Source organism: Atractosteus spatula, chromosome 13 (genome assembly GCF_055471065.1).
Source record: "Atractosteus spatula isolate fAtrSpa1 chromosome 13, fAtrSpa1.hap1, whole genome shotgun sequence".
Taxonomy (NCBI): domain Eukaryota; kingdom Metazoa; phylum Chordata; class Actinopteri; order Semionotiformes; family Lepisosteidae; genus Atractosteus; species Atractosteus spatula.
This window is the reverse complement of record NC_142718.1, coordinates 6,310,555-6,324,705: the sequence shown is the minus strand read 5'-3', so window position 1 is coordinate 6,324,705 and position 14,151 is coordinate 6,310,555. Positions and strand designations below refer to the sequence as shown.

The 14,151-nt window shown below is 43.1% G+C and overlaps 1 protein-coding gene and 2 non-coding genes across 3 annotated transcripts; all 3 read right to left on the bottom strand.

Annotated features, from left to right (window-relative positions):
* Positions 1–2,826: 2,826 nt before the first annotated feature.
* On the bottom strand, positions 2,827–13,804 carry nop58 (NOP58 ribonucleoprotein homolog (yeast)). Its single transcript, XM_088931233.1, has 15 exons — positions 13,608–13,804; positions 12,550–12,626; positions 12,121–12,173; positions 11,425–11,549; positions 10,431–10,567; positions 10,029–10,093; positions 9,237–9,371; positions 8,403–8,548; positions 7,788–7,914; positions 6,538–6,701; positions 6,296–6,430; positions 5,202–5,263; positions 4,597–4,730; positions 4,066–4,190; positions 2,827–3,569 (listed from the first exon to the last, which is right to left on the bottom strand). Exons 1-15 carry the CDS (start codon positions 13,650–13,652, stop codon positions 3,513–3,515), a joined length of 1,587 nt encoding a protein of 528 aa, XP_088787359.1. The 5' UTR covers positions 13,653–13,804; the 3' UTR covers positions 2,827–3,512.
* On the bottom strand, positions 7,436–7,519 carry LOC148821706 (small nucleolar RNA SNORD11B). The gene has a single exon (XR_016094092.1). It is a non-coding gene; the product is annotated as a small nucleolar RNA SNORD11B (small nucleolar RNA).
* LOC148821705 (small nucleolar RNA SNORD70) lies at positions 11,694–11,788 on the bottom strand. The gene has a single exon (XR_016094090.1). It is a non-coding gene; the product is annotated as a small nucleolar RNA SNORD70 (small nucleolar RNA).
* Positions 13,805–14,151: the final 347 nt, after the last annotated feature.

The following is a 14,151-nucleotide window of genomic DNA, read 5'->3' as shown; positions in this document are numbered from 1 at the left end:
CATTTCTGTGAAAGACCAGTCCTTTCAAGAGGAAAGAAAACTGTTTGGGGTTGACTTGGAAACTATACACAAAAATAAAATTGAATGCAGTTAGACACAGCTGATAAACAGACTGCATTTAATAATAATGCCTTGACTTTATATAGAGCTTTTATCACAAAGGACCTTTAAATATTGAAGGGAGCCCACTTCATTCATCACCAGGTAATGGGTGGTAGCCATTTTGAGCAAGTAAGCCCATTACAGAGCAGGTCAAATGGAGAAATGAGAAGCTGCTTCTCAGGGCATTAACTGTAGAAAGGCCTGACAGCAAGGCCAGGATGGCATTCATCCAGAACAGTGGGGTTGACACTCCTACCCTTATGAACAGAGCCGTTGGCTTTAATTACCAAGTAGTCAGGGCCTCAGCTTATCATCTCATCCATAGAGTGGCACTTCAAACATCACAGTCAACCCACTGGGTGATCGGATTAGAAATTCTCATATGCAGGGAAGAGAGCCACCAGCATCAATTACAGCAGCAACACGAGTTTCATCAGAGGTCTTCCATCCTAGTCCTGACCAGGACCAGCCTTGCGTAATTGCCGAGATCTGGTGGTGTTAAGCTACAAGGTAACAACATTGCTGCCCTCTGTATGATGCAGCTTATCGCTAAAAGAGCTCAGTATGTGGTAAATAAACAGATTTCATCAGCTGAGGAAATTAGTCAAGCAATTAGGAAAGGCCAACAGGCCAGCATCCTGTAAATCAAAAAGTCAGAAGACCTCTATATCGTTCAAAGTAAGCCACTCCACACTGGTGAGATTGTCCAATTTACAGAAGACAAAACAGGAAAATGGGACTTCGATAAAAAAATCAAGCTGAAATGTGTCTCCTGTGGAGCTGCTTGAGTAGCTCATTGGACAAAGGCCTCTGCTCAGAGAGACTCTTGTTTTGTGTCTCTGGACTATGTCTTTAAGGCTAGGATGTGCCAAGAGGCAGTGCACAATTGGAAAAACACCCAAGATTATCTGGTTTCATAGCTGATCAGAATACTCCTTTGGTCATAATTGTGTGTTCACAGCACACGTTTTGGAGAGAGATCTTTAACTAGAAACCCTCGTTGATTAACAAGTACAGGTTCTCAATTGATATGTATAGAAGACATTTATAGAAATAAGGGAAGAGGGCCTTAAACCACAAAGTGTTTACTGGTGATAGCACTTCGGGGACTGACAATACACTGATGTGTCTTCGACCCGTCAGTGCCTTGTTCTGTGATTGGAGATGTAGCAGTCAGACCGTCGGTACAAGACTGTAATACAGGTGCAGCTGAAGAGGAAATAAGTGTATTAATCCCAGTCTGGCGTCTGTAACCTGACGGATGTACAGAATTGTTTTTAGATGGGATATGTCAGTGTAAAGTGACTGTTCTTATCACGTTCATCATTCCATTTTAAACAGTGACATCCAAAATGGTTTTGCTGCTCAAGATTTCCTTCATCAAGGGACAAAAAGATTAATATCTATAGGCATTAGCTTGTGGGAGAAATCCATGATTTCACAGAGCAGCAGTGTGACTTCAGTCTCAGATGTGGGTGATATCAGGGGCTCAATGGAGGTCATGCATGCGACAACAGTCACTGGATTATTTGTCCTTAATTGGACTTTGTCACAAGATATCAAGAAAGGAGACAGTAGAGCCTAGATGGGGTGAAGCCCAAATCAAAGTTAAATCTAAGCCTTTTGGTTTTTTTTAAAAAGGGACCCTTAACGTGTCTGGTACAAATGAATAATCCATTGTCAGAAAAATGCTAATCATGATGTAGGCCGTGGCAAACCAGTTTATCCCAGAAGAATCCAGCAGAAGGAAGGACTAAGACCACACTACCCTACTCCTGGAGAGGAGACCAGCCTATCACAAGGTCAGAGAGAAAGACGGTTCAGAATAGCAATAAAACCCTTAACTGTAACTACAGTTGTTTTCAGCAGAGCAACTCTTCCAATTTGAAGTGATGTGATTGACTATAAGGCCATATGAGCTATTACCACAAAGATCAATTTCAAACGATCAAATGGGTATGGCTTCAAATATTTACTCTAATAACTTTGTCACACCATGTATTTCGTAAAACATGAAATTTTGCATATTGGACAAAATTACTTGAGCGACATCGGACCTACAGCAAGTGCCTTCGGCAATACATTGCTGAATTTTGTAGACTATCAAAAAGGTTTGCAGGTGGAAAATGACTACTGCTATAATTAATAAAAAAAGATGTCCAGGATATCTCGGTACTCGTCCATTTAATGTACTCATTCAGCGATGCATATACACAAGGTACAAATTTGCAACAGCTGAAGTTCCTTGAAGAGGCTTCCATACTGTATTAAATCAGCTCTGCTCCACAGGTGCTAGTGGCTATGTGCTCCAGTTCAGGTCACAGGTGAGGACGAGCAACAACCTCTCTTCATAAAATGTGACTTACCTATTTTTTTACAATACCTTCCCAATATGGATTGGCCCATTGAATGTTTTTCACACTTCAGCTGCAAGAATATTTGCAGGAATATAGCATGTACATTTTTATATATAATTTACGAGCTCTTGCTCAATGTCAGATCTCACCAACAGATACTGATTAAGGAAGTGTTGACTGCATCTTTATCGTTTCCACATATGACAAATGCAGACCAGCCTCTTGACTAATCAAGACTTTCTTCTGACAGTCTGCAAGCCTGGTGTCATCTGTTTTTTGACAAAGGCAAGATTACAGAGGAGTAACTAACTTTGCAACAATACATTTTACACCATAAGGAAGAAAAATAAGCACTGGATCACAAATATTGTAAAATATTTAATGCATTAAAGAAATGCAAAAAGATCTGGGAACATTTTACATTCTCATCTTGAGGGCCTTTTTTTACAAATCACAAATTGCACTTCACTGCAGGAATTTAACTTGGGGACAACAGCTAGTGACAGATCAAGAACTTCACAGGTATCTGCCAAGACGTGCACTCCTCAGCTACCCAACTGTTTTAGAACTGCAAGCCTATAACAGATGAGGCCTAAAACAGAAGACGGGTTCTCACTGTTAACACCCTACAATGATAATGATAAATCACTGGCAGATCAGCCAACCTGAGACCACTGACACACAGCCAGCCTGCACAAATCCTCCAGACCCTGCTAGCTGCACACTCCGGATTGTTACCACCAATCTTTCTAAAGCACGGTGGCTATACTGCTTATTCCATCATGGAAACGTCCTTACTCTTGTGTCAGATTTGATTCATGAACTGAAGAGTAAGCTGCTTTTTTTTTTTACGCAGAGTAACATTTCCAGATTTTGGTCTCCGTACACGCGTAAAAACAAGAATGAATTACTGGATGGGGAAAATCACTGTGCGTTATTCTTTGTCAATGTTCTTTCCTGCACACCATCCGTGAGTCAAAAAAAGCTTGTACAGTACTTGCAGTTTCACGATAAAGGAAAAAAAAACGGATTAAAAAATAAATGTGCAGTTTATCAGTCTTCCTCTTCCTCCTTGACTTTCTTCTTTTTCTTCTTCTTCTTTTCTGTCGTCTAAACAAATGGGGAAAGGTTTAAGTTAGCCCACCAAATCTCACCAATCTCAGTTTCAAGTTTCATAAACCCTCCAAATGTTTTTTTTCCCTCCTTTAGCATTTTTTATCTACCAAGCTATCCATTCAAAACACAAATTCAAAACAACAACAAAAAAATAAAGTGGCTTTGGTTCTAGTCTGGTTGCTTCAGCTGTACAGTCTCCAAATTAATCTGAACCGTGCCAATGCGCTGTCAAATCATACCACCAAACAGGCCGAAAGGCAGAAAGGACTTGTCTGGTTGGTAACTTTCTGTATGATAATGGAGATCTGGATGACTCAAACACTCAGAACTTCGTAGACTCAAGATTGATGAGTGAAAAAGATGCACACCAGAGAGACTAATGTTTCAGTCACAATGGCAGGTTAACTAAAAATCACAGGGTCTCGGTCTTTTCAACCCAAATCCCCAGACCGCAGACGTAATTGGGCGTCTGGTCACCCCAGGCCCCTACCTCTTTGACGGCCATGCTGGTGGAAGGCTCTTCCTCTGCTGCCTCCTCCTCCTCCTCCTGCTGCTTCTTCTTCTCCTTTTTCTTCTTCTTCTTGGGCGGTTCACTCACTTCGGTCTCCACTGCCTCTGTTTCGCACAAAACACAACCATCAATGCCTCAGTTTAGAGCCTGGACTCAGGCTGGTGAGCTCCTTCGCACTACAGCTTTAACAGGTCGGCTAGTCAATTCGATTGACTGCTTGTGTCGAAGAAGCAATTATACACGCGTCATTATCATCGTTATGACTTCTGTCAGGTTCACTTCTGGCTCATGAAAGATTTGATTAATAAATTAGCCGAGTGACAAGGACTAAGACTGGCAAGGCATGCAATAAAATGTCACTTTTAACTGAAACTGTACATTTTAATGTATATGGTATGGTCTAAAATCAAAGGCATACAATAATACAATGGAGAATCTGTTCATGAGGCAATACTGCAGAACATATTTATAAAGGATAGGGGAAAAATTCTTACAAATCCATGTACTGACCTTCTAACACGCTTTCTTTAGCTTTCTTTGCTTTGACTTCTCCAGCCTCTTCTTCCTCCTCTTCCTTGAATTTCCTTTTCTTCGAGACAGAGGGCAGAGTGGAGTCGCCGGAGGGGTCGTAGAACTTCACCTCGCTGCCGAGACATTTTCACAGCGAAACATCAAGATCCAAGCTTTTGAGAAGGGCGTGCTTTGTTCCCAAGGAAGACAGCCGACGCTACACAAACCCCCCCGTCTCCTCTAGAGTTAGGTCCAATCTGGGATTGGTTTAAATGTAAGTGCCACAGCTTGTTAAGTCTGAAATCAACCCCTTCCCTTTACCCCAGTTTCACAAAAACAGAGGATGGGGGGGGGGATTAACTTAAGTTTCTACTGCCACATTTGTGGAAAAACAGGCCTGCCTGGCTGTCAACATCCAAGAAAAAGTTTAAAAAAGCAGACACTTCCAACTAGCTATGGTCTTCAAAACACTTCAAAGTGTTACAAAGTCAAAGCTGGTTACGTTATGGCTAAAGGGACTGACGTGGACTATAAAGATAGCAGGGGGGGACATGAACTTGGCATGAGGTGTTTCCAGATGGATGAGGGAGCACAGGAAAGCTCACCTCTTGTGCTGGTACTTCTCCGCCCTTGCCAAGGCCTTTCCTGTGCCACTTATTTTTCTGATCTGGGGAGAGAGAGACAAAGGGAACACTGTACCGATCTTGGTCTATACAGAACACTTGGGCACGAGCGAGACCTTTTTTTAACCCACATAGCTTCAAAAGAGGAAGGGAACTTCGCACCGCAAGAAATGGATCCAAACATGCCTCAGTGGCTCATAACGTTGAGAAATGAGGAAAGGCTAAATTACAAAAGCCTGAACTGTAACTTAGCCAGGGCTTCTCATCCACAAAGTATTGTATACTGTAAACGGGCACCTTCTTTCGGATTAGATGTAAAACGGAGGTCCTGACCCTCTGTGGTCATTAAAAATCCCAGGGCGTTTCTCGAAAAGAACAGGGGTGTAGCCAAATGTCCCATTGGCCCTTACCAATCATGGCCTCCTAATAATCCCCATCTATGAATTGGCTTCATGATTCTGTTCCCCTCCCCGCTAATAGGCTGTTGCATCATCCAGGTGGGGCTGCACATTGGTGGTGGTGGAGGGGAGTCCCTATTACCTGTAAAGTGCTTTGAGTGGAATGTCCAGAGAAGCACTATATAAGTGTAAGCTATTATTATTATTTTAGAATTAATTTGGGGTGCCTAGTCAGGTTCTTTCACTCTGGACTTCCCACAGCAAATTTTCTTGAAAGGTCTACTATCCCATTGTCAAGCCAACCCGGTTAAATGTCTAATACCTGATAAGGCCTCAAGGGGCAGTCTCGGTTAATATGAATGAATTGATCGTATTGATAAATCACAGTTGATCGATACAAATGAAAAAATCCATAACCCAAAACGCTGCGTGCTAGAATTTTACGAAAACTTCTCATTACGAGGAACAGTTCAGATTCGGTTAGCCGCTCAAAGTTGCTTTCCTCTGGTTCTCAAATGCATCCTGAAACACTGTATCCCACTCACTCCTGTTATGGAACGCACACGGATCTCTTTGCATCTCCTTGCACTCCAATTATAGACTTGTAGCTTGAACTGTATAACTTCAGTAAAAGAGGAACCTTAAATCACAACTATCCGAGGTCTAACTCATACTTACTCCTCGGTCCTCTAGATGTCGTAACCTGGCCTCCAGCTTGGCTCGGTTTTCAGTTCCCATTTCTGCGTTGGTGTCGTCTCCTAGGGCGTCGTATCGAATTGCCAGAGCAGCTTTGGCCGCCAGCATCCTGGAGATCTGCAGAGAGAACAAGCCCAACATTCAGCTCCCAGCTTCACCAGACTGTCAGGCTACTGACAGATTTGCTCATGCAGAACTGGTTCTCCCACTCACCACAATCTCACCTTGCCCTTGTTCTTTGGTGTAGTCTGTCCTACTAATGATGCATGGTAGATCAGTCCGTACTTAGGGGTATCCCGTCTGGTCTTCAAAGCCCTGAACAGAGCTTTCTCTGCTCCAAGGATCTGAACCGTGGAGGCTGGGTGTTTAGCTAAATTTAACAGAGATCCTGTAAGGAGAACACAGACATTTTACAATTAAGTGATTTATCAGCATCGTCACACTTACAATGCAGAAGTGTTGCCACCTTGCAGTCCAATAACAGCCTAGGTGTTAAGAAGCTAAGCAAGGCTGAGCCTCATCTACACCTCCATTAGTGATCTCTAAAGAAAGCAGGTAGCGAAAGATGGTGTTGATCCATCATTGGCACTCTTCCCACTGGGTCAGAACCAAAACCAAAGTGCTGACCACTTCATATTCATAGTTAAAGATCCCATGGCATTGTTCAGAAGTTGTAGGGGTGTTAACCCTGACGTCCTGTCTCAAGTCCACTCTGGACTTGCACAATCTCCCTAAGTAGGTGTTGCAGTTCAGTGGTGGATGTGAAGAACTTTGGGATTCTTTGGGAGGAAAAAAATACTAAACGTTAAAATGTAGTAACTATGGCTTGCAAATCCACCATTTAGAATATAAGAATCTCAATCTCAACTGAACTTATATTTAAATTATAGGGGTGTCAGGTTTTTGCGAAGATGCACCTTTCTTTATAAAATTCCCTCGTTCCTAGATCACGCTCTGGTGGATGAAGTACTTAGAAGTACAGCATTTCACCACCACTGCAACTGTAACCCACAGAACCGGTTTTAAAATTTCATCACGTGCACTTCAGCGGAAAGATCTCTGTGAACACTTTAAAATTGCACAAAAAGAGACCTACTAGCAAGTTTTCAGGCAAGGATCAGGGAACAGCTCAGATGAGGTAGTGACTTAAAACCCACATTTGTGATTCAGGGAAGTGACAATAAGTCATCATCATCACCGCTGTTCTCTTTGATCAAATTTAGGTGATATTCTGAACTGCAGTGTTTTTTCCATATATAAAACACTGTTTTCTACACATCTGTAGAATTTATACATCTAGACTAGATATTTTTTAAAAAACACTACAGTACATACTACTTGCCTATATTATGCAAGCAGCAGTCACCCAACTGCGTAAAGCAATTAGATGTGAGATGGCCTCCACTTCAGCTCTTGAAAAGAACTACGAAGCCTTGCCTGCAAATTAGAGCCTGTTGCTGCTGTGCAAACTCACCGGCGTGTGAGATAAGTCTCGCCCCCACGAGCTCTCCCACCATGACAGTGAGATTGGGTGCTATGGCCATCATTCTGTTCTTCAGGTAGTCATACAGCTGCGCTCGGTACTCTGAGATCTCGATGACCTGGGGAAAACACCATTCCTTCATATTCACGGCTTCGAGCACTCTAAAACGGCTGCAGTACATTTCATAACACCCCAAAAAAACACAAATGATTGCAATATCCGCTTGGGGATCAAGTTGAAAGCAAGCTTTAAAAAGCTCATGTGAAATACAATAAATGATCATGTTACAGCTCAGAAGAGGTAGTGACTTAAAAGCCTACACAGGTAATTCAGGGAGACGACTTTTAGTCTTCCTCATCACTGCTGTCCCATATGATCAATGAAAACAGATACAGATAGATCACTGCAGTATTTGGATTTACCATATATACCACCACCCCTAGCAAGCCAACAACACCAGAGGCTAAGAGGAGTTGAAGTTAGAGCAAGACGCTTCTTTACACACCACCTAAAACCTTTCATAACCTCCGTTATAACCATCTGAATCAAAAAAGTACCTTGCCTGACCCTTCGCTATAAGTTTCCCATCTATTCTGTTATGCGTACCTGGTCACACAAGTGCGAGATGTTGGCGATGTCTTCTTCGGAAACCTCAGTGCCCATGGAGATCTCGGCAGCCGTTTTCACTTCGCCCTCCACCTCTTCTGGCAGGATATCGGAAAGATCTGTGCTCGCCACGTTCGTGCGAGCTCCTGAAACCAAGCACGTACACTACATGTAAGTTATAAGGACCCGACTGTAAGAAGGACTTAAGATATCTATCTTGCAGCCTTCAGATGCTCTATCAGTTGGGTAACTGGGCAAAGCACTGAGACATTACTGCTTCAACACATATTGTAACTCCCTCTTTGCTTCTGCCAAGATCACTTGTTGCTCTGTAACGTACAGAGGAAGCTACAAACAACTCAGATTGCCTTTTCTGTACAACAGTAGAACAGAAGACAAGCCTGACAGGCAGCTAGTGTGAAAGGAAGACATGGAAAACTTTTCTGTTATTGCCAGAGAAATAAACCATTATTCCTCACAAATGAGGTGAAACACTTAACCCATGCACTTTGCAAATGTGGGAGGTAGATGCAGTAAACCGCACCATTCGTTACAAATATTCACCCTGACCGTTTTAAAAACTGGCCATAAAAATACTGGTCAATATGCTCCAGCTTTAGCTTTATAATGATACACGTCACTATTTTCTTTTCGGGGCAATTTTTTTCTTTTTGCTTTTAACTACCTGTTAAAATATTAAGGGATGATCAACAGTGCTCACTGCTTTTTGTTTTTAAATTGTTGCACAGAACATTAATCACTGCACATCTAAGTATTTTCCACATTTCTAATGTCAAACCACTGACACCGTCAGACAAGTCCCGCATGACCTACCTATCTTTCGGATAGCCTTACAGTACGCCAGGTTATCCGTGATGATTTTCCCCAGTTCAGGGAAGTGCCAGCCGTACCACTCTCTGCATCGCATGATGTAATTGTTCAGCTCCTTGTCCAAATCGTCAAGCAGAGCTGTTTGAATTAAGAGACCAAAAGTCAGGTCTCGAGAAGAACCGGTTGAACGGGTGTATCAAACAAATCCAAATGTACATCCAAAATATCAGCTTTCATCTTCATTCTCCAAACCAGTGCGCGAGGTCACACCTCCCCTGGATTCAATGTGGTTTTCTAAAGCAATTTAGTAACAAAGATGTGCTCTGGAACATACTGGTTTCAAAAGACATGACTAAAAACTATTAGAATACTAGCTAGGTCTTATTAGCTAGGAATATTAGCTGAAATACAACACTGACACACTAAAAACCTCTTCAATCCTGAAAATAGAAAGCTACAAAAAGACCCGATTCAATTCTTAAAACCCTTAAAGGCACTGCCAAAGTCGTCCAAGTGGACCTGGTCAGAACCAGCAGGGAAATGTTGAGGGCACAAATGAAAACAAAGCGGAAGTGATTTTAAAACTAAGAACAGGAGGCACCTTTTATATACAGCCTCCTCTTATTTGTAACATATCCCATGTTCTTAAAATTGGAGGATTACCAATGAGATCTTTAAAGCAAAGCACATTTATATATTTGCAGTTAGGAACCTATGTAAAATACAGAAATTGCGGGAGAACAGTTGAACGTTGGGTACTTTACAAACATTTTTTATATCTTAAATGTTACTTACAGATAGCTTGGACGATCATGGTATCCACTTTATCTGGGCTGAACTTCAGCTTGTACCGAGACAGGCTGGGGGAAAAAAAAACCAACCACAAGACAATCTGAGCACAGAACCGCCGGCGACAAACCTCTTCCAAGACTGACAACCGATTCTGGAATTCTGGAATTAGGCAGGTCACATCATGACGTTTAATATCGAAAACCTAACACTGCAGAATGACAACTCTGCATTACCCATGCGATCGGGGCTTGCCGTCTCAGTGGTAGTGACGAATTCTGACGAGATTCTTCACGAAGCATTTCAGCCAGCAGAATGTAATCACTGACAGCGCAGCCCCGCTCAGCCAGAAAGGGTTTGATTCGCGCCCCCACCCTATCCCCCGCTGTCCTGGGGAGCTCCACCCACCTGTGAGCCAGCCCCAAGGCCATAGCACTCATCTCCCTGGGGGGCAGGCCGGTGATCAGCCCCTCCATCTGGTTCCGGATCCCCCTCATAAGCTCCGCCACGGCTGGGCTGTGCACGCAGCTCAGGTTCAGCTTGTCCTGTGGGGGGGCGGAGTGGGATCTTAGTACACACACACGCCAGGAGGCCATCCTGTTTTACCTCTAGGCTGCCTTTTAACACCCCCCCCCCACCCAATACACCCTATCAAACTGTCTCACAACGCATCTCCAAAGTACTTTGATCCAATACAGACACCAAGATTAAGATGTAAACTTTAAATCATACTGACACTTATATTGTCTACTACCAACAAAAGAAACTGAAGTCAATTTTTGGCACAGGGAAGCCAACCAATGCACTCCTACCCCACTGCTTCAAGTGCAACAACCTGTAAAAAGTAATTCACCCCCTCACTATTGGTATATTTGTGTTAATGACGCAGGTGCAGCACACCTGGCGGACATCCAAGTTTAAGCGATCTCAACAAGATCTAACACCCTTGCCAACCTTACAAAGAGCCTGACACCGACGGCTGCTGGGAGCACTGAGGGTTCTGTGTTTTTAATTGAGGAAGGAAATCAAAGAAGCAACGTGAGGTTTTCTGTGATTTCCTTCTTAATATTTAAGAATGCGCACAACTATTAATGCCTGCGGGTTCTCAGCCAGTGAAAAGGCTCAGCTAAGGTTTTTTTTTTCTGGTGTCAGAGCTACCCTGAACTGCTTGATTGACAGCAGGAAAAAGCCCTTGACACATGGCAATCACAGGAGCTGGGAATCACCACCCTAGCTGCGTGATCCGGGGGGGAATCTTTTACCAGGCTGACAGAATTCTTGGGATCATTAAGCCACTGGAAACCGAACACACAAAAAAGGGGCCTCCGCATTCGCAAACGCGGAACCTTCAAAACGTCGACTGGTCATCTTTACGCAAAGGCCCAGAGGGCCGCGGTCGTACTTTGATCACGCCGCCCAGTTTGGCATCGCTGATGGCCAGCTGCTCGTGGGCTTCCTTCGCCACAACCCTCTTCAGGACCTTCTTCAGGCTCTTCCCGATCTTGCCCTCCACCAACGCAGTGGCAGCTGGCGAGAGATTTGGACAGCGTTAGGCGCGGCGGGCAGACCAGCAACGGCCAAAACAAACAACCAAGGAGCAGAGGGAGAAGCCTGTGGCCCACAAACGCCAGCAGGCAATGTTCATCTCCCGAATGCGATCGACTCCCCCGCTGCACTGCTGTCTCAGTGGTAGTGACGAAAACTGAAAATTGACCTCATTTGTTTTTCACTCAGGCAACACAGAATGCATCATCGACAGCAGAGTCAAAAGTAAAAACTACCATGTAGGCCTTAACTGCATTTTTTTTTACAGGTTTCCTTTTTTTGTTTGAGTAGTGGTTGTCAACGGCTCTCACAGAACATAACTGTAAAAGTTAGTGGTGAGCTAACTAAGGATATGACAATATCTGTGTATTAAACTAACAGAATAAAAACAGTTTCTCACAAAAACCTTTTTTGTACGTTCACGTACAAGCACAGGAACCAATAAGACTAAAAACTTTTCGCATCAGGAGACGCGAAGAACCACATACATGGAAGAGCAGGACTGTTTGGGATACCTCTAAATTCTTAAACTGAATCCAAAAAAACATCGTACCTGCCAGTGCTTCTGTGGTATCCTGGAATTTTTCAAAGTGTTTGAGTTTCACTCTGGCAAAAGAAAGATTAAATTCAGATCAAACAATCTGAAAAAATGAACTGACTTAAGCGTATTTAAAACACTTTATAAAATAACACATATCCAGAGTAGACTGTTTAATCTGTACAGGAATCATCACCAGCCTAACACAGTACACTGTCAATCAGATGAAATAAAATGACTTGTTTTATACAATTCTGTCCAAAGTATGTATACTGTAGGTTTTCCACTTAAATAAAAGCTTAGTCTAGTTTCTGGGAAGTTGAAGATTTATACAGAAGGGTTGATTTCAATCCTAGAGGTTCGTAACATACCTACAAGGCAAAAGAAAAGCCTTTAAACGTTTTTAGAAAAAACGTGACCACCACCAAATGAAAATGTATTTACATTTTATTTGCTCTTTCTGGAGTCTGGAATTCTTCCCACAATTTGTCCACCTCCTGGAGTTTCTTCTCATTGAGAACCTGAAAAAAAAAGTTTGAGGGGTTAGAAAGAGACTAAAAAGTCGCCTGCTGACTCACTATAGATTAATTCATTTTTAAACAAATCTTGGGCTACACTGCTTATGCTTCTCGGTTGTCTTATTCGCAAACGATTTTGACTTCGACAATGCCATCAAGACAGTTAGATATATCAACTCCCACTCCCATTGAGCGTTCAATAAAATTCACCAATGTAGCTGCACCTATTCCCCGTCAAGCCAACAGAACGAACGTCTCTTTACCCGCTTTGTGTGCAACATTTTTTGCAAATGAGAGTCGCATGCAGAACTACATTTTCCTTCATACTTTTCACCCTGGAATCAACGTCTATTTCTTGTCACATCAGAAACGTTTAACAAGAAAAAACACAATCATGCCCTGCGTTACAGATCATATTGAGATCTCAAACACCCCGAGCCAAAAGTTGCTCCAATGCAATACACCTCTATCTAACGATACGTTTCTGAAACTGTTTCGTTTCGCTAAGGATACGTAAAAAGTGGACGATCGGCGAGCGCCCAGAATTCTGAAACCTTTCAAAAAAAGGTTTATTGGCTGCGATTTTCAGTTTCTGTCTCTAAACGTCTCAACAGGCTGTTTTCCTCCAGATTTCTGCAAGATCGAGCAATCAGATTTGGAAAGCATGAAAGTTAAAGTCCTCGGACAACCGCCAAGTTACATGTAACCCATGTGGCCAGTCTGCACGCAACGTGGTAGCAGAGAGCGACGGGCCCGCACTCCAAACTTCTTCCCATACACCTTTTCGTAGACAATTTCCCAAACCAAGATCACCGCGTACCACCATTCATGCCCAGATCATTTTAATTTCTCTTAAAACAATTTTATTTTAATTAACATATCGGCAACGCGGGTAAAAAGGACACGCACACGGTAGCACAAGATGGTCCCTTGGCTCTCCTTAGTTCAAATTACTGAAGCCCCCACCCATTTATTTTTCCTTACCTTAAAAATTGCATAGCCAGCGGCGGTCTCGAACAACACCAACATCTTCGATCATCTATGGATGTTTTCCAGCCTCTGAACGGAGATTTTTCCTTTACTTAGGAACGGCACGCTCCTCCACCACGGGCTTCTGCAGAGACCCTCCACGCGGTGTAGGATTCCGAGACTGCGCACTCCAGGCGCCTGCGCGCAGGGGCAGAGCCGCACACCGGAAACGGAAGGGCTGTTAGGAACAGGAGACGAGACCGAGGAGGCACGCTCGAGTGTTTCCGAACCTTTCCGAGTCTTTCCGAAGGCCCATTGAGTGTTTTAAAATGGTTTCAGTGTAATGGGTGCTCATCAAGAAAGATCCGACAATACACTTTTGCCTGTCTCGCCTCGCACCTTTTTGCTTATCAGATACAAAAAACCCGTGAATATATCACAAATAAATTTGACATTGGATGGACGGACACTGTGCTTTGGCTATCCAGTCAAAGCGTTTTGATGGCATACTTATTTCGAAAATACGTCACACGTGGTTGTGTTATATCAAGCCTTCAGC